Below are 22912 nucleotides of genomic sequence, written 5' to 3' on the forward strand. Positions count from 1 at the left end.
AGTAAAAATTGAACATACTGTTCCCTCTCTCAGCTGACCTCCACTTTAGAGTCATAAAATATTTGTTGGCTAAAACTAACTGACTATAGGAAAATGGTTTCCCGTGGCTCTTACATCAAGGGCACAACTCACGCAATGACCTCTTCTCCTTGGCCTACTAGGGCCCAGTCAACATTCAGGAAAGGGCCTCCCAAATTGCCAGTATAGTGAAGGTGAAATGCATATTTTGAGAAGAAGATTTCATTTCCCAAGAAACATAAATGTCTCTGCAAATAGCAATTCATTCCTATTCTCAATCCCTAAACCATCGACATCTGCTATGAATTCCTTGAGTCCTCAAATAAATCCCCCTTGTCCCGTATTCTTTATGGCCCTCTCAAAAGGCAGCATTTGAATAAAACAACAATAACCAAGTCTGCCCTCCTTCCCTCAATTTCTTTCCAGAGGAGCTTTTACACTCCTAGGCTCACAAAGGAGGTTTTATGGGGACCCGTCGGGGTGGGATAATGGGGGTAGGGGAATGAAGACATCTTAAAGGAAGAGAAAGGAAGTTCCTGTACTTCTAAATATGTTTGTGATGATAAAAACACTGATGCTGAAATATGATGAAGAAATCCTGGACTCTCCTGAAAAGCAATTTTCTTCTTTTTTTTCTCCCCTTCTTCAAGTGTTTTTTTTTCTTCTTCTTTTTTTTTTCCTTCTTTGGAGTTCTCCTTGGGTCAAACACATGCAGTTTTAAACCCCATTTCCATGTTTTAAGATTCAGAAACAAGAGGTTTAATAGTAGGCTATAAAAATCCCCATCTTTAATGTCTTATTTTTGCAGGTTTGCTGGAAAGAGCAGTAAACAGTCCCTGCTCACCTCTTTCCATCAATGCCCCTTGAACTTCGTCACTGATCACGAACAGCAGAACCCATTCACCTGAGCTTTTTTTGCTCCCAGGAACCGATTTTCCTGGCATTGTGGAGACACCTGCACTCTGAGGGTCTTGGCAGAATGTCTTCGCCTAACTGATTGGCTGATTGTACTCCAGGAAATTATCAAACACTTAAAATACAACTTTAAAAGAGTAAATTTAACAGAGATAGCAATCGCTGATTGTTTCTTGACATCTGCTTACCTCTATTCTACAGAAGCACACAACGCATCCCAAGCCCGTTTGGCTGCACTGATCTCTGGCCCGCGTTCCCACCAGACAAGACCATCCCCCCCGAATGTACTCACAAGCTATGCGCACGGAGGCCTTCCTGCTTTTGGAGGTCCCCAGGTGGCTCCAGGCCACGCACTGGCACCAGTAGTCCTCCGGCCCGTGGAAATCCTCTACCTGCTGCCTGGTGACGTTGATGAACACCTCCCGGACCTTCAAGCCTGGTGGGGAGACAGAGCACATCCACTGAGGCCGCTGCCGTTTCCGATCAGAAAGTTAAGGCTAGCCAAACATTTTCTTGTTAATTACACAATTCTGTTTTTAATCAAGGCAAGGTTTTAATTACTCTGACAATAATATATTGCTGCTAATTAAATTCCAACAGCTGAGTAGGCTGGAAAGCCAGAGTGTGAAGTATTACCCTCCAGCGTGGGTCTAATACAATATAATAATTTTCACAGGATCTCAATTGGTGCTTCTTCTTGGTCTTTCTTAGGATGAAACCTACGATGAGGAATGTAGTATCACTAACTTCTGGGATTCTAGAAGGTAAAGAGGCCTCAATGCACAGACCCCAGAGATGTAGTTCCAGGTGGTTCTAAATGGCCCTTCCCCTGGACATGGCAGCGGGCAGGGGTCGAGCAGTGTGGCTTAGGAGGAAGAGGGAACCGTGATCATGTACAAACGGGCAGGGAAACCCAGTTAAGGCCAAGCCTCGGTTTTAAAAGCTTCGAACAACAAATGTGACACAGACAAGTTAAACTACGTTCGTCTCAAAGCCCTGTCACGAAAGCCCGGGAAGGCCCTCTAGCAGGGGCCATCCCGTAGGGAAGGAAGGAAAGGCTCTTACTGGAAAAGGAGCTGAAGCTACGTGTGCAAAATAAGATAAAACTAAGACAGCCTTCATGTTTATTATTATAACCTTAATGTGTATTATTATAATTCATAACTTTGTATCCTCCTGAGAAGTTAGGAAACGTGCTGGGTCTTTCTTACAAGGGAGTGTGAGTTTCTTCCCACCCCCTGACCAAGGACGATCATCAGCCTTCCTCTCTGGGCAGCACAGTCACCCTGCACAGACTGCCAGTGATGAAAGAGGACACACCTTACTACTCGTACCAGTTCCGTCATCACGAGCCACAGAGCAGCCCTGACAGTCCGTGGGATCGCTCTGTCCAGCCAGCATGCTAAGGCTGTAACTTGCCCTGGGGAAGGCGGTGTGGGAGAAAAAGAGGCCATGCCGACTGAATTCCGCAGACGTACTTAGCATCACGAGAAGCCTTTAACCTCGTCCCTCACTACATTTTCACAACACACAGATGCAGGAGAAACTCTCGCATCCCCACTAGGCAGACCGAAGAACCGTCTTAGACGAATTCATTTGTCCGCAGTTACACGGTCTGATAATGGCAGATCTGGGGTTTGAACCTGGATCCGTCTTCCTGAAAACCCAGCACCACGTGCAGGTCTGTCTCAAAAATTAAAATTCTGTCCTTGTATTTTAGGTACTTATACTTCCTTACGGAAATAAGACTAATGCAGGGAACATTTAAAGAAAAATTAGGTGCACAATTGTGCTTTTTCCTTTAAATTCAAAAGGAATTCATGAGACAGAATCATCAGTGTAATTAAATGAGCCAGGGGCTCCTGATGGAGGAGGTGGAGTGTGAGTCTATTCTGGGTGATGACAGGATTTAAAGAACAAGAAGACGGGTGTAGGATTGGTCAAGGCTGAGGAGACACTTCCGTCTCCCCGATCCACAGCATGTTACTCACAGTGCGTGATGAGAGAGAGTTTTATGACCACATAAATCGCCGTGGGGAATGGGAGTTAGACTCTCTCAATTCTGAGGAGGGACGACATACAGAAAATCATCCTGATGACAGTTGAAAAGCCACGTTTCCCAGTTTGGGCCGGTGCAGAAGTAGCCTTTTTTGCCTGGCAGAGATGTGAGCATCCCAAAAGCTGTGCCCCACACTAAAGAGGAAAAAAGCCTTAGAGGGGTTCTGAAGGGCGGTGGTGTTTTCGTCTTTGCACTTAAAGAAAGACAAAGTATGAGAGGGAGGACAAGGTGAGGAGATGGTGGGGTTGGCGGGTGAAGGAGACCAAGAGAATCGAAATCACGCCATCGGACAAAGCGGGGTGGTTAGGACAGAAAGCAAATCGGAGCGTGGTGGCACATGCTGGGGATTCGAAAATAAGTTGAAATAAACAAAACTAAGGAGCTGGGCTGTCGAACAGTGGGCTTGTGTCCTCTTTTTCTTTTTCTTTTTGATCTGAGGCAAACGGTGCATGATTTACTTTGACTAGTGTAAGGGAAAGGAGAGAACACCCAATCACTGCACCCAGGTGTCAGAGGTCCTGTCACAGGATGAATGGATCTACTGAGACAGATTATGCCCACCTTTTAGGAAACGGGGGGGGGGGGGTCTCTCAGAGAAGCATTCAATTATAAGCTTGAGAGATCTGCTTGTCCTTCTGTCCCTCCCCCTGCTTGCTCGTACTCGCTTTTTTGCAAATAAATTTTTAAAAATCTAGAAATGTGTTTAAGCTAATGGGGACCTATTCTATTCTATGTATTTATTCTTTCTCCATCTTATGAGAACATCTAAGTTACCAGCTTCATCTAGGTTGGAAATGGAGACAAACACCCCCTTCAAGATGGTTCAGGATGATCCTGTTTGTGAAGTAGGGAGTTTTGACATCAAATCATCAAAACTTCCTATGATTTCCTCTAGGCACACGGTGTTTTAAGGGTACCCGGTATTCGTTTTACTGAGGTGTAGTAAGCTGCACACCAAATGAAAACAACCATCCTGAAAAGGAGACATCTACACTCAGAAATCCCTAGAGACAGCAGGCAGAGCATACCACGCAGGACCACCGGGGACGGTAGGAGGATGAAGGGTATGGGGGAAAGAGGGGCGAGAGTCTTTACTGTGTTTCCCATGGGAACTGGCTGGGCAAACAGGCTTAGAATTGGCTCCTCTGAAAATTTCAGCTGTCAGGCACCTGGTGCTGAGGGGGAGGACAGGGGACTATCCCCCTGGAGTCTAAGAGCTTAATACAAGAAGTGGTTAAGGGGACGAGCTTTGGATTGGTTGGTTTGCACATGAAAGGCACTCTCACAGGGAAGTTGTTGGCTTTCTCTGGGAATCAGCCAGCTCTCTGGCTGGACAGTCCCTCCAGGAGCAGCACTACCCCAAGACGTCAAGGCATCAAATACAGAAACTAAACACAGACACACGGACACAGAAACAGACAGCTGCATATACGCTTTGGGAAACATAAACTGTAGACCACTGACAGTCCCCGCGAAGGTCCTCACTGATCCCACCACCATCTTAGGAGACTAACTGCTGGTGAACACCCATGTGGAAGTCACTGTTTCAGTGTGAAGATGGCTCAGTTACAAGTCCTTCTCAGAGGCTCTTCCAGAGGATTGGAGAAGCACAATGAACATAACCCAGCTATTTCTAAACACAGTACATTTCCCCTGCAGGGAGCATTGGGGAGACAGGCTTCTTTAAGAGGCCCCAAGTACATCATCACCCCCAGACCCCCGGATACACTGTCTGCATGAGGACTTCTTCGCACAGGAAGTCTCCAGTCTTATCAAGTCACTCCCTCTAGGAGAACTCATGGAAAACCATGAATACTTTCTATTATACTTATCTCTACCATGAAAGAAAAAATTCTACTGAATAAAAAAATTTTAAATAGTGTATTCTCGCTCAAATCTCCATTCTAGCTGTCTAGTGATATATATACACACACACGCACACACAACCGTGCGCGTGACAAACATCCACGGGAAGCAGCTCTATTTCAGGACATCTCCACCCACTCCCCTCCACCATGGTTCTTCCAGCGGGGGCTGCAGAGACGGCCATCCACTCTGAGACCTCCAGAGATGACAGCTAACTTGTCCGTGGAAAATGCTAGCAGGGCGCCAAAATCCCAGGCAGACAGAAATGTCTCTTAAATGAGAGCCCCACTGTACCTGAGAACTCATGCAACTCTAACAAGCATGGAAAAGTCCAACCCTTTAAATTATTGTGTAAATTATAACCATCAGCCTTTGTTATGGACTAGAGTCTTCCAGAATATAAAAAAAATATAACTATGGGACTGATATGCTAATCAGCTTTCTCCGCCGTTGGATGGTTCAGCTGTATGGAGACTAACGTTGGCAGCGGATGAATAATTGCTCTGCGTGTACTAAACATAACAGAGCAGCACAGAACTTCATCATTTGTCAGCTTTATTTGTTTAAATGAGAAAAATGCTGACAGCAGTTATTGCTGTAATCCCCTTATTTATCAGATAGAAAACACTAGTTACTCTTAGCAGGTCTAATCCTGTTGGGAGACTAAAAGTTACAGAATTTTCAAACTAATTGAAGGAAGACGCTTTAGTGTTCCAAGAACAGAAATGCAGAAGACAGAGGGGAGGGTGATGTTGCGAGAAAAAGAAGGAAAATCATTTCTTCCCAGCCAACTTCTAATAAAAGGGCTCTGTAGCCTTAGTCTTAACTTGTGGCGTGGAAAAGAAAGAGGATGACATTCAGCACCATGCCACCTGCAGCCTGGTGCCTAACAGCTGTCCCACGCTTTTTACCTACTGCTGATTAGCACGCTTCCACAAAGCCCTGCAGCGGCGTCCTGCCGTGGGGACGGTTGTCAACCTGCTCTCACATACACCTGGTGATGGGCACTTGGGTAGGAATCAGACCCAGCTCTGACACTTGCCACCCCTCATGGGTTCTTGTCCTTCATTCGGTCTTTCGGAGGTCCCTCTGTAATGCTTGGCTTAACTACACTGGATAACCAGATTCAAGACGGGAAGTTAAGGACCCCTCTTCCTCCTCAGAGATATTGTTCATATCTGAAAACTACATGGAAGACGTCAGAAGCTAGCAAACCAAACTTTGGTGAATTGTTTTTTCATCCAAGGTTCGGAGGTGCTTTCCCTGGACCAGTGTAGCTCAGCGTTTCTCCAACCCCGTGCTTCATTTTCCATGTCATCATGTTTCACGATTGGGGATGATTCACCAAGAGAATGAGGATATTGCTTTCCGTACGCAAAGCTCAAAAGCAAACAAACAAAAAAACAAACAAAACCCACCAACCTATTTCCAGTATAGCTTCATGAGTAGCATAGCACCTTCCTCAATTCTTCAGGAGAGGAGAAGAAAAAAATCAAACTCCACCTAAAAAGTAACAATCTCTTATTCAGGAACCTGCTTTAATGAACCATCATTTGTCGAGGTGTTTCAGTCCCCTCTGAGATAGTCCCGCCTTACTCCATGGTGTCCTGAGAAGACAGGAAACAACCCATTCTGCTGGAGGAAGGGAGTCCACCACTTCAACAAGGGCCTCTTCCACGTCCAGGGCTAGAGGCTCGAAAGCAGGCTTCCACAATGAGAAGCTTCCCCATATTTTGAATAACACCACTATCATCATTACTGATTATTATACTTTTCTATAACCCTTTACTTTTATTAATGCCAATGCATGCATGACCTTATTTCTTCCTAACACCACATTATTATTGTTTGTGTCCTTATCTTGCCACAGGTCCCCACATCATAGGAAACCCATCAAAGATGTTACGTGGTTGGCAACATACATTATTTGAGAACAGTAACCCAGAGCATCAAAAGTGCCCGCCCCTTGGCCAGGAGCTGAGGATACTGTGACAAAATAGATGCTCAAGATTCTTTTTTTTTTTTAAGATTTTATTTATTTAGGGCGCCTGGGTGGCTCAGTGGGTGAAGTCGCTGCCTTCGGCTCAGGTCATGATCTCAGGGTCCTGGGATCGAGTCCCACATCGGGCTCTCTGCTCAGCGGAGAGCCTGCTTCCCTTCCTCTCTCTCTGCCTGCCTCTCTTGTGATTTCTCTCTGTCAAATAAATAAATAAAAATCTTTAAAAAAAAAAAAAAAAAGATTTTATTTATTTATTTGAGAGATGGCGATAGAGATCATGAGAGAGCACAAGCAGGGAGAGAAGCTGACTCCTCACTGAGCAGGGAGCCCAACTTGAGGCTTGATCCCAGGACCCTGGGATCATGACCTGAGATGAAAGCAGATGCTTAACTCACTGAGCCACCAGGCACAGGCACACTCCTCCCCACCCCACCTTTTTTTTTTTTTTTTTTAAAGATTAGATGGTCAAGATTCTTGCCCTGGAGATGCTTATAGGCTAGAGGAGGAGACCTCTCAACCTGCCCCAACAATGGGGCAAGAACACCACCTTGGCAGGAGTGCAGATGGCTCAGGACCACACCGGAGTGGCTTCCCACCTCTTCGCGGCCCTAGAAGCTTCATTCCACCTGGGACTAGAAGTCTCTCCCCTTATCTAGTTAGAATGACGTCTAAAGCAAGGCTCTTGTAAGGACACATGAATCGGGACATGGAGTTGAAGTTTCAAAAGTCTGAGATATCAGGGAAGCATTTTCACAGAAGCGTGCCTCCATTTCTTTGGGGACCATAGATCTCTTCAGGCCAACACGCTATTGAAAATAGTATGTTAAATGTAGATAATTAAAAGGTAGAACCATATTTCATTTTACTGGCAGATGCTTAATTAGGGCTAAATGTCTTTTGCCACTTCATCCTAGCAACAAGATTAAAATGTATTTTGATAAAAAAAATTAGTAATCCTTTGAATGTGCATGATGCCTAATGAATACTCTTTAGTTCCCCCTAGATAATAACCACTCCACGGATTCCTCAGAAGCACCACAAGTTCAGTGTTAAGTACAGAAACTCAGAATACGCTCAAGCTCTCCAGTTTCTTCCACACCAGAGATTAGAATTAATCAGCACAGAGGTGTCTGGCAGAGGAAAGCAAATTAACTTGATAGTGTTGTCTGATAGCAGAGAGAGGGAAACTCAGGAGCCCAGAGTAGACACAGTAGGGTTATTTAGAGAACAGCACCCCATGAATGATCCCTCAGACATCACACTCACAGCTTCGCCGGCAACAGTCATGATTTCCAACCTTGCCGCCCCAATCAGTGACTTTTCCTTTCCAGCAGTCACTCAGATTACCTGCTGTGAGTAGATCATGCCCTGAGGCCAGGGTCTGTATCATACTTTTACCTCCCATAGTGCTACCATTGGCTCAGAGAATAACATAAAGCTTGGGCAAAATGAAGCAATGAAATGCAAGCCAGGAACAAATTTTTCCACGAAAGACCAATATTTGCCTCTTAATATTATCAGTCCTTTTGTCTTTTTGGATTTATGAAAGTTCCCAATTTTCTATTTGTTTTTAGAAGAGTAATCAACAGTCACTTGCTCCACTAAAAAGAAAGAAAGAAAGAGAGAAAGAAAGAGCCGCCATTTTAGATTTATCCTTTTGAAAGCTAACCTTGACTGACCGCTTGCTAGATGCCAGGCCCTCAGACTATGTAATCCTCATAACAGTCCCATGGGATAGGAGCCCCTGGGTGGCTCAGTGGGTTAAAGCCACTGCCTTCAGCTCAGGTCTGATCCCAAGGTCCTGGGATTGAGCCCCACATCAGGCTCTCTGCTCAGCAGGAGCCTGCTTCCTCCTCTCTCTCTCTGCCTGCCTCTCCCTCCACCTACTTGTGATCTCTGTCAGTCAAATAAATTAATAAAATCTTTAAAAAACAAACAAACAAACAAACCAGTTCCATGGAGTAGATACAATTATGGCTATTTTACACTTGGGGAAACTGAGGTACAAGGCAGCTAGGGAACATATGTACCAGAAAGACTCCATAAAGGGACAGCCAGATTTCAAACAAACATGGTACCATCTAACACTGATGGCACATGCTCTTAACCACTATTGTCTTCAAGGTTTTAGATTCTTATCATTCCTTCTTCAAACATACTTCTGAGTGTTGTATGAAGAGAAAAAATGGGAAAAGTCCGAAGGCACTGGTAAAGAATTTAGTGTTTACATCATCGCCAGTCCCTATCAGGAATTGTTATTAACAATTAGCTGCTTTCCATCTCGGTTAAGGATGGAGTGAGTGCAAATGGACGCCAACTCTTTGTATCTAAGGTCAAATTGGACACAAGAAACAAGGTCTTCATACTCTGTCACAGGTTTTGGGAAGAATTCATACTATTTTCCCGGAAACCTTGTAAGAATAGGTAAGTCCTCTCTGAGAAGCAGAGTGATGAACAAGATGAAATCTGGGTGGGATGGAAGAACATTTCTATAAAAATAAGTTTTAAACCCACAAACTGTCAATGGAACACCTGAGAGATGAATTATTTCTGCGTTATGTGAACTAAAATATATGCTTCCCAAATGTACCTTGGTGATTTGTGAATCATCGAAGGTAACTTTAAAATTAATGGTTTTCTGGAAAAAGCTCTATTCAAATCCCCATCACTACAACAGCAAAGTTCTTGGATACAAACTTTAAAGATTTAATACATTTTTATTTCTACTCTTCTCCCTTTTCTCAACACAATCCATTAACCTTTTATCCCCAGAGAGGGACTCCAGTTGTTTAAGAAGGAAATCACACACAATGAAAGCTCTGAAATGATATTCTTTAAGAAGAAAAATATTAGTTTACCGGAGTTGAGACTTTTCCCATAACACATTGGAATACGCATTATTTCACTCATTAGAGTTCAATATCTCCAAGGTAGAATAAGATAAGAGCCATGGAGCGCGTTAAGGAAACCCCTGTTTTTATTGAACAATAAAGAAGTGGTTTCGCTTATTGATAACTCGAGCTTCCCACAGTCTGCATTAACTTGATTGCCAAGGACGTATTTTGCTGGTTCTTGTTGGTTTTTTTTCAGGGGGTGTTTGTGTGTGTGTCTGCCTGTTTGTTATTGGAAATCTCTTAATTTCTCTGGTACTGAACACTCCCCGCCTGTTTCTCAGGGGCGTGATTCCCCGGGTTGGGATTACCTCTCAACTCCAGATGTTAACAGAGGAAAAACACCAGGAAGAAGAGTTCCCATATTTCCAAATGAAATGAGGCAGAACAAATGAAAGAGGACCCTTGGCTTGTGCACAGAACTGAAAGGGTACATTACTAAGAGGTATAGCCATGTCTGTGCAAACACAGTAACTCATGTCAAATAAATTGTGCCTTTTGCAGGAAAGAACTCTAGCTCTGGATTTTCCAAGCTAAATTGCGTGAAAACACACAATCCTTTTTCTTCTTATTTGAACCCTTAGATGACGGGGCCAAATTACCGGAAAGACCAAAGGCAGTTTGCAGCCTTTAACAACTGCAAGGACTTATTGCTTCCAATTTGGAAATACAAAGGATTCCATGTCTACTCCAAACACTCCTGGGTCTTATGCATTTCCCATTAGTACTTTGAAGGAAGAAAACGTTGAGCAAAAAGAATATCAAAATTTTCTAGGAGTGCTGAAACAGGGAATATGTTGGCCAAAGATACATAAGCAGTTACGACCAACTTCCTATAAGAACACAGACAATTCTCTACCTCTGCTCAAATGTGGTCCTGCTGTCCTTCGTCTCTTGGCATCCTTCCCTCTTACTGGAGTGGCAAGAATTATTTTGCAAACTCAATCAAAAGCCATTAAGTCAAGCCCTGTGCTCGAGCTCAACCTTGAAGAGCTCAAGGGAAGTAATGCATCTATTTTTCAATACTGGAGGCCATTTTGTTTCCAACCTTAATTGCCCTTATGTATTGGTCTGGCGTACACCATCTCCACTCATCTTGCTCCACTTTCCACTATTCCTCTATTAATACCGACCTTAGGAAACATAATTGCAGTGCGTAGTAGACAGCAATTTTCATTAAGTACAGAAGAAAACTGTTTAGGGAGAGACAGCTTTTCCCCCCCTATTGATTCAATCAAAATGACTTGGAAGAAAAGGTTGTGCTTATTAAATTCTTTTCAGAAAGGTAGCTGCTAAAATATACGTTCTTTCTCAACAAAAATTGGTATATAATCTCTTCAGGTTTTGTCATTTATGAAGTTGTGTTCTTCCCAGTTCCTTTGAAATCTGTGACTTTTATTGGCCTTTTTGTTCTCCCACCACCACCACCCCCCCTTTTTTTAAGTGGAGAAGGGAGCTTTTACATGGAAACAGAATGTAATCAGCGCTGCTATCTGCAAGACATGGAGTTGCCTAGCAATGCTAGGGGAGTTAAAAGGGGGAAGCAATAGCAAAACACAACATTGCAAAATTACAAGAGGGCACAGTGTTAAATTGGCTTGCAATACTTATCAAGAGATCTTTCTAGGAGAATGGATATAAGATTTTCTAGGAGTGATATCAAAAAATACCTGGCCATTTTTCAGTATTCTTCCTAGCTTTCATTTAGAGTTTACACAATGGGATTTTGCTATTTTGAGTTCATTACTCAAATCTAGTCCAGAAGCATCTGACAATAAAACACAGAGTCTCACTGTGCCCCTGGTACTTGAGTCCTTTCCAGTTGGACTAATTGAATATAAGATATATAAGCCTTTCATATTCTCCCATTGTTTTACAGGCTTTTGCTCCCATGACAAATGCTGTTCCCTTCATTGTCTTCTCCCAGATTTCAGAGACCTCCTTTGAAGTTTTCACACCAAGATAAATGGGGCTGCTTTGTTTGTGAACCAGTCTCTCCCGACACAAGGAGTATCCAAGATCCCAACCCTGGGAGCACAGAAGAAGAAACTTTGTTGACACCAAGATTTGATTTATCTTCCTCCTTTGCCTAGATTATGTTGGCATAAGATTGTTGCTATTTTGAAGCTGTGCATCTATAATTATGTTGGCATAGATTATGTTGCCAAATCCTTTTTTTTTTTTAATTTTTAAGAGGGAGACTATACCTTGTAATGTATATCTCTATGTCTTCAGTTGCTATAAACTCTTCTTTAACAGTGCCAGAAACATGGCCTAGAATAAAGGATTAGCCCTGACAGAGATGGCAGAAATGATGAGGGATAAAGAAATCCCAATGGGATTACACACTTGAGAAACAGAAATATGAAACGGGCTCATGATGGAAAATGAGGACCCATGTGCTGAAACCCATCCTTATGTCAGTAAGTGAATTTGTCAGTATCATGACTAGGAAGGAGAACAGGAAACTATAGGTAAAGGTGGCTTATAAGTATGGAGAAAGTATATCTGAAGTAGAAAGCAGGAGATCTGGGTTCTATTTTGTTTTTCTAAGATTTTATTTTTAAGTAATCTCTACACCCAATGTGGGGCTTGAACTCACAACCCCGAGATCAAGAGTTGTACCTTCCACTGACTGAGCCAGCCAGATGTCCTAGGAGATCTGGGTTCTAGAAAGAGCTATGCCATCAACTCGTTGCAGCTCTTGGAACATAAGATTTTTATTCCATAAAATAGGACTGTTAGGTTATCACTAAAGTCCCTTCTAGTTTTCACATTTAAATTCCAGAATTCTTAGCATGCTTTTGGTCTGAAGAACACCACCTCAAAAACAGGCACTTTTTCCCCTTCCTCATACCAGTTCCAAACTGCAACAGGGAATTGCGTAAGGATTTAGGTGTTCCTCTACCTTTTGAAGCTATGCATCTATAATGCAATCCCAAACGAGTGCAGAACCGTATCATGGTTTGCACTGTTTATGTAGGTTTAGTTCTTTATTGATTCCCAGGCAGAAACAGTATTGCCCGAAGATCTTTTTGAAACAAGTGTCACGTTTTGCTTTGGAAGACAGCACACTCTTCCTCTGTTGGCTTCTTCGCTGGCTGATATCCGTCCTCCTGACTCCTAAGGAAGTAGCGCTCTAGACCCATTTCCTTTTCCTATTCCTCATTCTCTCCCGACACCTCCTTTGCTGCCATGGCTTCATCCTTTCCCGGTGACTACCCAATTAACTCTTCTGTCTCTCAGCTCTACAAAGGCCAGATCTACCCCTCTTCCTTACACCCCATAAATACTACAAATTTAGCTTGTCCCATGATCTCCGCCTTCTCTCCTTGCTAATATAACTACTTACATCAACAGCATCCCCTTTCTGCTTCTGTTGAGATTGTTACTCCTCCATCTTTCATTCATTCACTCATTCATTCATTCATTCAGCTGTTCAGTCTGATTTACTAAGGTGCTTCTCACACCAAAAATCTACTTCTTGTTTTTGTGACCACCACTCTAGAGGCAGACTTTTCTCTCCCTCAACTGAAATACCGACGTCTCCTAACTCATCCATTCCTGTTTCTTGGCATCCCAAACACCTGCGCCAGATTCGTTCCTTGAAGCAGAGCTCCAGCCACTGAGTTCCCATGCGTCAATATAATCAATCTGCACTGCCTCCAAGATTCATAAAATTAAGTAAGGAACTCCTCACTTCCCATTTGAGGCTTTTTGAGCCTCTGAGTGAACTGAATTTGCCAGTTCCCACATCTGTTTTCTATTTCAACCAAATCAAACCTCCTGCTGAACAGATACTAAGCTTTCTTTCATTTGCTAATGTCAAAACCCCCACACAGCAGAGATCCTTCTCTTTCTCCCATTTAGCGTAGCATCAGTTAATAAATTAATTCAGTTACTTAATTTGAATTAAGTAGTCATTGATGTCCCTTTCAAATGCTACTGCTTCCATACTTCTCCTGATAATCCTAATTGGGCATATCTTTTTTTAATCCTCCACGGGTGAAGTGCACTATGGGTATATTGGACTATCAACAGGCATAAAGTCCTAGAGATCACTGTTTGCATCTTAGCATTCCTGGAAAATTCTGCAAAGCCTCCAGTAATCGAGTAGCAGTGGCATATAGTTAATAAATTAAGCTGACTTGAAACTTCCTTATTATACTCAGGCTTTTTGACTTCATCAAAATCTGTTATCTAGGCAGTGAGTGGGGACTAAGCACAATAATCTAGGCTGAGAGCAGGTTGGTTTTAGGGTGAGGCTATAGTTTCTGTTAGTCTGAGGAGCCCAAGTTCAAAAGCATATACTGTTTCTGTTACACACTAAATTTTAACAAGTTATAAGTTTTGCAAGGTTTTTTGTTTTTTGTTTTTCAGATCTATTCATTACTGAGAGAGAGAGAGAGAGAGGGAGGGAGGGAGGGAGAACACAAGCAGGGGGAGGAGCAGAGGGAGAGGGAAGAAGCCAGCTCCTTGCTGAGTGTGGGGCTTGATTCCATGACCCTGAGATCATGATCGGAGCCGAAATCAAGAGTCACATGCTTAACCCAACTGGGCCACCCAGGCACTCCTAAATTTTGCAAGTTTTTAGTCAAATGATCTTGCTTTCAGATCCAGCACAAACCTGTAGTTTACTTAATGTATCTGAGTCTCGCTTCCTTATCCATGAGAAGGTAATGATAATGTCATTTACCCCAGAGGGCTGCTGGAAGGACAGTGAGATAAAGTCTGTCAAATGCTTAGATGAGATCTGGCACAGAGTAAGTGCTCAACAAACACTAGCAATATGATCATTATTCTCATCATCACCACTCATAGGCCAAGTCTGCCACATTAATAAAGATGGTCCCTCGATTTTTTCGTACTGGAGATACTACTCAAATTTGGCAATCAAATTTGGGCTCTGTCATTACACAGTAATCAAAAGAACTTAAAGGAGGCTCAGAAACCACAACCATGGAGAACAATGTGCACAAGAATAAGATCTAGGAGGAAAGATGAAAAAACTGAAATTATGCTGCTTAAAAAGGTCTTTGGTGAAAGAAAAAGAAAAAAAAAGTGTTTGGTGAAGATTTGGCTTCCAAGATATTTAGAATTGAGAAAATGAAAGCAGTGACTGGTAGGTTTTATTTCTTATGAAGATACTAGCTTCCATACAAAATTGGGTGCTAATGTTATACAGTGCAGGGAGATAAAAATGCCCCTTTACCCTCTGAGAATAGTCTAGCCAAAGAGCTGTGCAGTCATTTAAACATACAATAAGAAACAAGGAAGGGGACCATAGGGGAAAGGGAGGGAAAACTGAAGAGAAAGTCATCAGACAGGGAGAAAAATCCGTGAGAGACTCAACCTTAGGAAACAAACTGAGGGCTGCTGGAGGGGAGATGGGTGGGGGGATGGGGTAACCGGGAGATGGGCATTAAGGAGGGCATGTGATATGATGAGCACTGGGTGTTACATGAAACTGATAAATTATTGAGCACTCCATCTGAAACTAATTATGTACTGTAAGTTGGTTAATTGAATTAAATAAATAAATATATAAGCAAGCCTACGGTAGCACCTTATATTTCCGGATGATGTTAATATTCATTCAATATTAATTATATTACTGTTATATTACTATATGAATTAGATTAATTATGTTATTAATTTTCATTAATAGTCATTCAAATAAATCACTGGTGAGTGGCCGGCAGAGTTTTTCCCAGCCATACAACCATGGGAGGACACCAGGTGACAATCTAAGAATGGCTTCTCATCCTTACCTGAACTCTCGTCCAGACTCTCCTCGGAGACATGCTCATTTTGATGGACCCACTCGCCATTGCACTTGAAGAATATCTGCATGGCTGGCCTTGCTTTGCACCTCAACGCGATGGGGTTACTCTTGATGATGTAAGCGTCGTCTGGCTCCTCGATGAAGTGAGGCAGAGTCCCAGGAGCTGAGGGAATGGACTCCGGGAGGGCTTCGCCATTGTCACTTCCTGCAAAATCGAAGAGGCCATGAGGACACCGACTGTAGTGACAGCACACGCACCAGGACGCAAAGCATAACTCCCACTGGCTCCAAGGATCTGAGCTGAGAAATACCACATCCTGTCCACACAGTGTGCTTATAAGGCCCATGCGGATAATTCTCTTTTAGAGGCTGAAGTAGTGTAGTATGGGACCGCTAGCTGACACACCTTCAGGGTCACCCAACAGGAAAATAAGGAATAGATTCCCTCAGACGACACTTTGGAGTCTGCAGGTCTTTGCTGAAAGAACAGAGACAACGTCTGGGTGGGCGAGAGGCTGAACCTTAAGATTCAGTCTGGTGAGTGGTTGTTATCTCAAGGTGTTCAATGGGAGCCCCAAGCTGCCTCAAACTCTGAAATAATGGCAGAAACAGCTTCTGTTCTCCCATAAATGAGGATGGGTAATGACCATGTTGTCGGCGGATACTCAGTCTTACGACATGTGAGAAGAATTTCAAATTGACTGCTTTCTCTACTTCTGAAACTGGAGATTGGCTGGTAGTCTACCTTAGAGTTTTCTCCAAAACCTCATCAACCTACTGACTCTTCTAAAAGGAATGCACATGTGTTCCACGGGCCCACGGCTCCGTTCTTCGCCCGCGACACTCCCCTCGATATACTGCGAATCTCACTTCCAAGGCGACAAACTAAAATGAATCCCTAAGACAGCCGTGAGCTTTTATTTTGGGACCTATAATTAGCTTTCTTCAAAGATCAAAAAATGGACATGATTCTCCCCTAAATTTAAGGAACTGATGAGTAGAGAGAAGCAAAGTAAAAAGGGAAAAGTAGAAGCCAAGACTTTGCTTCACTACCTCTTCACTACACTTAGGCAGGGACTTAAGTCCCGGGAAACTACGGCAAAGTCAAGGGGAACATGATCTGAGCACTAACTGAACACTTTGAAAATGACCAGAAGGAACAAGTGCAGCTTCCATGGCTACTCCAGAGAAAGATCAAAGAAAGCAGGAATTTCAGTAGTGAGATCAGCTATGCCCCGGAAAGTGTTATTCGCATTCAAAGCAAACCGGTCTCCAGGAGGAAGCTGGGAAACAGGACCTAAGGAAAGCAGTGGAGGAACAATCCAGTTCACCCAGAGCGAGCTCAGATGACAGACAGGTGCCTCCCGTGATCTAGCCCGGCTCGCTGTGTGCCTCCAGTGTAATTCAGAACAACCAACCAAGCCTCTTCTGTGTCACACTTAAGTCAGTCACCCATATTATGTAAACACCGTCAAAGGTCAACCTAAGTCACAATACTAGGGGGTAATATTTTAAGACTTGGGGCATTCTCAAACGCAAATCAAGGGGAAGGGACTAGGGCACAAGAGGAATGGCTGCCCCTAATTCTATTTTTGTGAGGAAATAAAAGACCGCGAGTTATGAAAAACACGTCTAGCCGTGGGAACACACAAGCACCCCACTGCTCTCCCAATAAGTTGAACGAAACAGGAGCTTGCTTCTCTAAACTATTTCTTCCACCAAATACATCAACATAATGGGGAAAACCTCACACAATAAAGCGTTTAAGATACCGTAAGCTTTAACGTGCATTTGTAGGGGTAGCTTTATGGCTCAGTGGGTTAATCCTCTGCCTTCAGTTCAGGTCATGATCTCAGAGTTCTGGGATCGAGCCCCATGTCGGGCTCTCTGCTCTGCGGGGAGCCTGCTTCCCCCTCTCTCTCTGCCTGCCTCTCTTGTCTACTTGTGATCTCTCTCTGTCAAATAAATAAATAAAATCTTTTAAAAAATGAAAAATAAATAAAATGCATTTGCAATATAAAAGTCATCATAGGGGCACCTGGGTGGCTCAGTGGGTTAAGCCTCTGCCTTTGGCTCAGATCATGATCTCAGGGTACTGGGATCGAGCCCCACATCAGGCTCTCTGCTCAGCGGGGAGTCTGCTTCCCCCCACGTCTCTCTCTGCCTGCCTCTCTGCCTACTTGTGATCTTTCTGTCAAATAAATTAAAAAAAAATTTTTAAAAGTCATCATAAAGCAAAAATGCATCAGAAAGCAAATGCCCTAAATAACAGGAGAATAAACAATTTACGTCATAATATAGTACAACATAGTCACCCAGAAAATAAAACGTGTATATGCCATATGGAATAAGAAGGGTTTCAGGATAGAATCTGAGAGGGTTTCTTTTAGTGTTTTAGATTACATTTCCAATGGACTTCATAAAATAGATCATATATTAATTCATTTTGTTACTGACTGCTCATGCCAATTTCCATCTTCAATAAATACCAAGTCCCCTCAGGCTTTTGTAAATCCATGCATTAGAGGAAACGACAAAGGTATTAAAAGATTTTATATGGACATCAAACAGCTCACACTCCCATCACGGGCTTGAGTTCTGTCCAGAGTAATTCGCTGCTGCAGAAGAGGGTCACCTGATAAAGGATATCCAAACCCTAAGGTGAGAGCCTGAATGAACAGCCACAGGCATAGGCTCTGAAGGGTGCATCGTGCTTGACTAGAAACAGTGCATAAATGTCCAAAGTAACTACTAAAATGGGGGCAGGGAGCATCGTACACTTGATCTTAGCCAAAAGGCAAAGAAGCAATGCAGGGAGCATCATAAATAACTACCCTTAAATAAATAATAAGGTCACATTTTTCAGAATAAATAAAATGACAAAGGCACTGGATCAAAATCAAGTTTAAACCATCCAATTCACAAAATGCTGTTCTAAAAGCAATGAGGCTACCCTCCTGTTATTTTAAGAAATACCCTGTAAATAAAGTAACAGGTTCTGCTTTCATCTGAAACAGAGCAGGAGAGTGGAAGAGGAAAGTATGCAGGTAAGTGTCCTGGCCAACTCAAGGACCTCCACTAAGAATCAATCAATCTTAATGCTCATAGAAGGGGGGAAGAAAAGAAAAGGCAAATTGTAACATTACATCTTAATTATTACTGAAGCCATGTCACAGTCATGTATGTATAGGAAAAGGGCCAGGACCCATGAAAACAAGAAACAAAGGAAAAAAATCTATTTATCAAGGGTAGCAGTGGGAACGATCATAGATATATCTGCATACATACCACCATTTATTTGTATAATTTCAACAAAGAAATGAAATAAATGATTTTTTTCTTTGCTTTTTTCCCCCCTCTTTGTATAGTGAAGTGTTGGGAATGGTGTTTATTTACCTAACACCATTCCCTAGCCTGACTTCTCTTCCCCTAAGTCCCATAGTGGGCTCAGGATGAAGTTCACATTACAATAATGCCCTGCCCTTCAGATGGCTTCGGAGCTGCAAGAAGGCTGGGTTCCCCCCGCCAGGCCAAACTCCACGTTGATACCCCTTCCTTACCCCACGAGGCTAGAAGTCATCTGCCTCCATTTGCCCCAAGGATGCCCACTGTCCTCAACCCCACCTACTGCTTAGAACCTAATTGTTCATGGAAATTCTCAGGGTATTCATCAATCAAAAGGGATGTGACAGAAAGAAAAGAGGTGAAGTAGGTACTTTACAGGGGCTTAGAAGCTGCCAAGAGATTCTCTTCTCAGCGGTGGGAGGGGGCTGGGTGGGGGGATGGGAGGAGGCAACGTAATTTAATAAATGGTTTTATGGAAGCCAGCGTGAATATTTTTGGGCTGCAGGGTAAATGTTTCCAATGCTCTCAGTACATCTGCCACTGGTTTCTAATTCAAAGCAAAGTTTTAAAGCTGGTGTGATGAATGCTGGCAACCATATGACCCAGTCAACTGCCTTCTCCCATACCTGCTTTTACAGTAGAGGCTGGAGAAGTCATGGAGTCAGTTTATTCTTTTGCAGGTAGCAATGGTCATGTGACAACCTTCTAGCAAAAAAGTCTCAAGCAGAAATTCTTGAGAAAACTTTTATTCTCCTGATAAAGGAAATAGGTATGGTATGTTCTGTCCCTTCTCCCTTCTGATCCCAACTTAAGGGATCTTCCCTTAACTAGGGAAGATCAAGAGGAAAAAAGTCCCAAAGGAGCAGACAATATAGAGGCTGACACAACACCACAGGACATCCATCTCCAGACATTTTTTTAAATCTTTACTTATTTACACCACTAATGGTCAGATTTTTTGTTGTTTTTTTGCAGAAGAGAGTCTTCTCTGATACAACTAGATCTTCCTTCTTCAACAAAGCCAGAGCTCCAAGCTTCACTTTATTAAGTTCCAATGCTCTCAGTGTTACTGAATTTGGGACAGCTAAGAAACATGGAAACTAGGACAGCAGAGAATAAAAGTAAGAGCAGCCATGTATTGAATGATTACAGATTATGGTGCTATGCCTCCTACATGGATTAGGTCACTTAATCTCCCCATCCACTCTGCGGTGAGCACTCTATCCTGTTTTGCATTTGACAAAATGCTTTCACTCTGTGCCTTGTCTAGGGTCATACAGCTAGTCAATGGAGCTGAGAATTTGAACGTAGGTCTCTGATTCCAATCCCCTCGCAATTCCAGTTTATTTTTTTTTAAGATTTTATTGATTTATTTGACAGACAGAGATCACAAGTAGGCAAAGAGGCAGAGAGAGAGGAGGAAGCAGACTCCCTGCTGAGCAGAGAGCCCGATGCGGGACTCGATCCCAGGACCCTGAGATCATGACCTGAGCCGAAGGCAGAGGCTTTAACCAACACTGAGCCACCCCCAGGTGCCCCTCGCAATTCCATTTCAGTTCTAATGAATGGACCCTTGGAAGTCTGGTACAGTAATCTAGTGAGTGCCTTATGGCAGTAGCGAGCAGTTCATAAAACCTTCTTTTGGTATAAACTGATACCTTATGTGTGTGGCACCTCACAGCCGACATTAAGTAGAATATTGTTAAAGATTGCTTACACAGTTATCCTATTAGCTAGACTGTGGTTCCAGGTATATTATGGACACAGTCTAGACAAGGTCTTGAGAAAATATTTTTGAGAGAACAGCACAGCAAGTATTTGACTAATTAGGATCAAATGACTGGGTCTCCTCACTAAAGTCAGAAAACAAAGACGTTGACGAATACGTGTTTGAGAATAACATAATGCTTTTATTTAAACATAAAGCTTTTTCAGTACTTCATTTGGAAATAGTTTCACCTCTGAACACGAATATTTAACTACTAAAAGTCCAATTAAAAATAACAAGGAGTAGGGCACCCAGGTGGCACAGTCCATTAAGAGTCAGACTCTTGATTTCAGCTCAGGTCATGATCTCAGGGTCATGAGATCAAGCCCCCCGTAGGGTTCCACACTCAGCTAGGAGCCTGTTTAACTTCTCCCTTTCCCTCTGCCTCTCCCCCTGTGCACTTGCATGCACGCTTGTCTCTCTAAAAATAACGAAATAAATCTAAAAAACCAAACGACAACAACAGAAAGAAACAAGGAGTATTATAGGAGATAGAAAGAGTCTGCAGCAGGGTAATGCTATTCTATCATGTTTAACCATACAAACTGCCACTATTCCACTGGTTGATCTGTTAAATATGTAACAGGATTGGGCACATTGGAGGCCAGAGTCATTCCAAAGTGGGATTCATAAGACCCTAGGCTATCAGCGAAGTATGCTGGTATTGCACAGGGTTAGAGCATAAATGAAGTTGAGCTTTAATAGGTTTTGAGAAATTCCAAATTATTTTCATATTTTTACCCACAAGAGTACATCTTGTGGGTAAAAAGTACCTCTTCTATCTCCAAAGTATGCTTGTACTCTTACTGGTACAAAACATTCCTCTTTGTTTCAGTGTCCAACCAATAATTCTGCCATTAACCAAAAACTAAATCTGGTAAAAGTGAAGAACTTTAGAAACAAATAATCTGACTTAAACTCTGGGTTACCTTGGTGAACTTAGGTGAGTAACTTCACTACGTAGCTCCAAATTTCTCCTCCATAAAAATGAGCAATCAAAATTAATCAGTGGTTTGTGACATTAAAATGAGATAATGTTTATAAAAAATACACAGTAAATGCCCAAGTGTTACATAAATACAATATGCCACCACTACGACCGCCATTAACACCAGTGCCTGGATAAAGAAGAGCAAACAAAAGAAAGATATTTATAATTATGAGCTCTATGACTTCCATTTCCAAGCTTATTATTCTAATATTTATATTTCAATTTTGTGATTACGACTCTTATTTTCATCTTGGAGCCCTCGTGATATGAACTGCTGCTTGTAACATGTTTTTTACTATTTGCAACCAATATGTATGCTAGCATAATTTTGCTAGGTCAAAACCCATGAAAACATTCTGCGAAGCATTTATTTATTCAACAAACACGTAGCAAATGCTGATACCGTCCACCAGGCACATGGTCATCCTGCAAAGCAATAGGATGATACACAATGGATTTCCTGCTGGCCAGACCCCAAAACCATTGCCTTCAAGAGGCAAGCTGTTATTAACCATAGGAAATTTCCCAGTATTCCAGAGCCCATCTCACTGCAATATTTAAATGAAGCAAGGCACCTCAGAAAGCGCTTTTTAAATTCCGCTCAGTGTCTGGGAGCATATTGGTCCGAAGCAATATGCAAGTTGGAGCAGAAAGCCATAGGAGGGAAAACCAAGTTGCATAATCTAAAGACAACACAATAGAGCTGGGGTCTTTGCTTTTGTTTACAGAAATATGGCTTGTCTCTGTATGGTTATTTAATTAGCTGGGGGATGCACTGTTCCCACTGAATGTGGAGCAGCCGGAATTTTACATACCAAATATTTAATGCAATTTATGAAACATAGACTCTTTCCCCAGGTCTCAGTAAGTTTCCTTTTTTTTTTTTTTTTTTTAACTCAAACCACTCTGCCTTCTTGCCAACATCTAATAAAAATGGAAATGTTTTATATATCACTGCATTTGCATAGTTCACCTCACCTGTGTCGATCTTCTATCTTGCCAGCCCAGGATATTATTCCATTGAGCAGATCTTAAATTTTGCAGAGTGGAAGATGGTAAACAATGCTTACAACACAGTCCAAGAAATATGAAGGGTCATTCTTTGTTCCTCAAACAAGAAACTTTAGATTTCAGCAGAGCTTATGAAAGCACATTCACTATTCCCTAAATTATCATAATTCACCTTCATATGTTCTTTTTTAATTGATGTTTGTGTGCATGCCTACTACAGGTAGTCAATGTTCTCTGTATTGGAGAGTCAAAGTTAACCAAGAC

General features: G+C 42.5%; 1 protein-coding gene across 11 annotated transcripts in view; it reads right to left on the reverse strand.

Moving 5' to 3' along the window:
- UNC5D (unc-5 netrin receptor D) overlaps positions 1 to 22912 on the reverse strand; it is a 533873-nt gene that overhangs the window by 217111 nt on the left and 293850 nt on the right. For all 11 annotated transcript variants that reach the window (XM_045985620.1, XM_045985626.1, XM_045985611.1 and 8 more), the window contains exons 2-3: positions 15520 to 15738; positions 1226 to 1369 (exon numbers count right to left, since the gene is read on the reverse strand). In XM_045985620.1, coding sequence (XP_045841576.1) covers positions 1226 to 1369; positions 15520 to 15738 — 363 coding nt within the window. The remainder of the gene's footprint in view (positions 1 to 1225; positions 1370 to 15519; positions 15739 to 22912) is intronic.

The sequence above is a fragment of the Meles meles genome, chromosome 2, assembly GCF_922984935.1.
Source record: "Meles meles chromosome 2, mMelMel3.1 paternal haplotype, whole genome shotgun sequence".
In the NCBI taxonomy this organism is placed as follows: Eukaryota; Metazoa; Chordata; class Mammalia; order Carnivora; family Mustelidae; genus Meles; species Meles meles.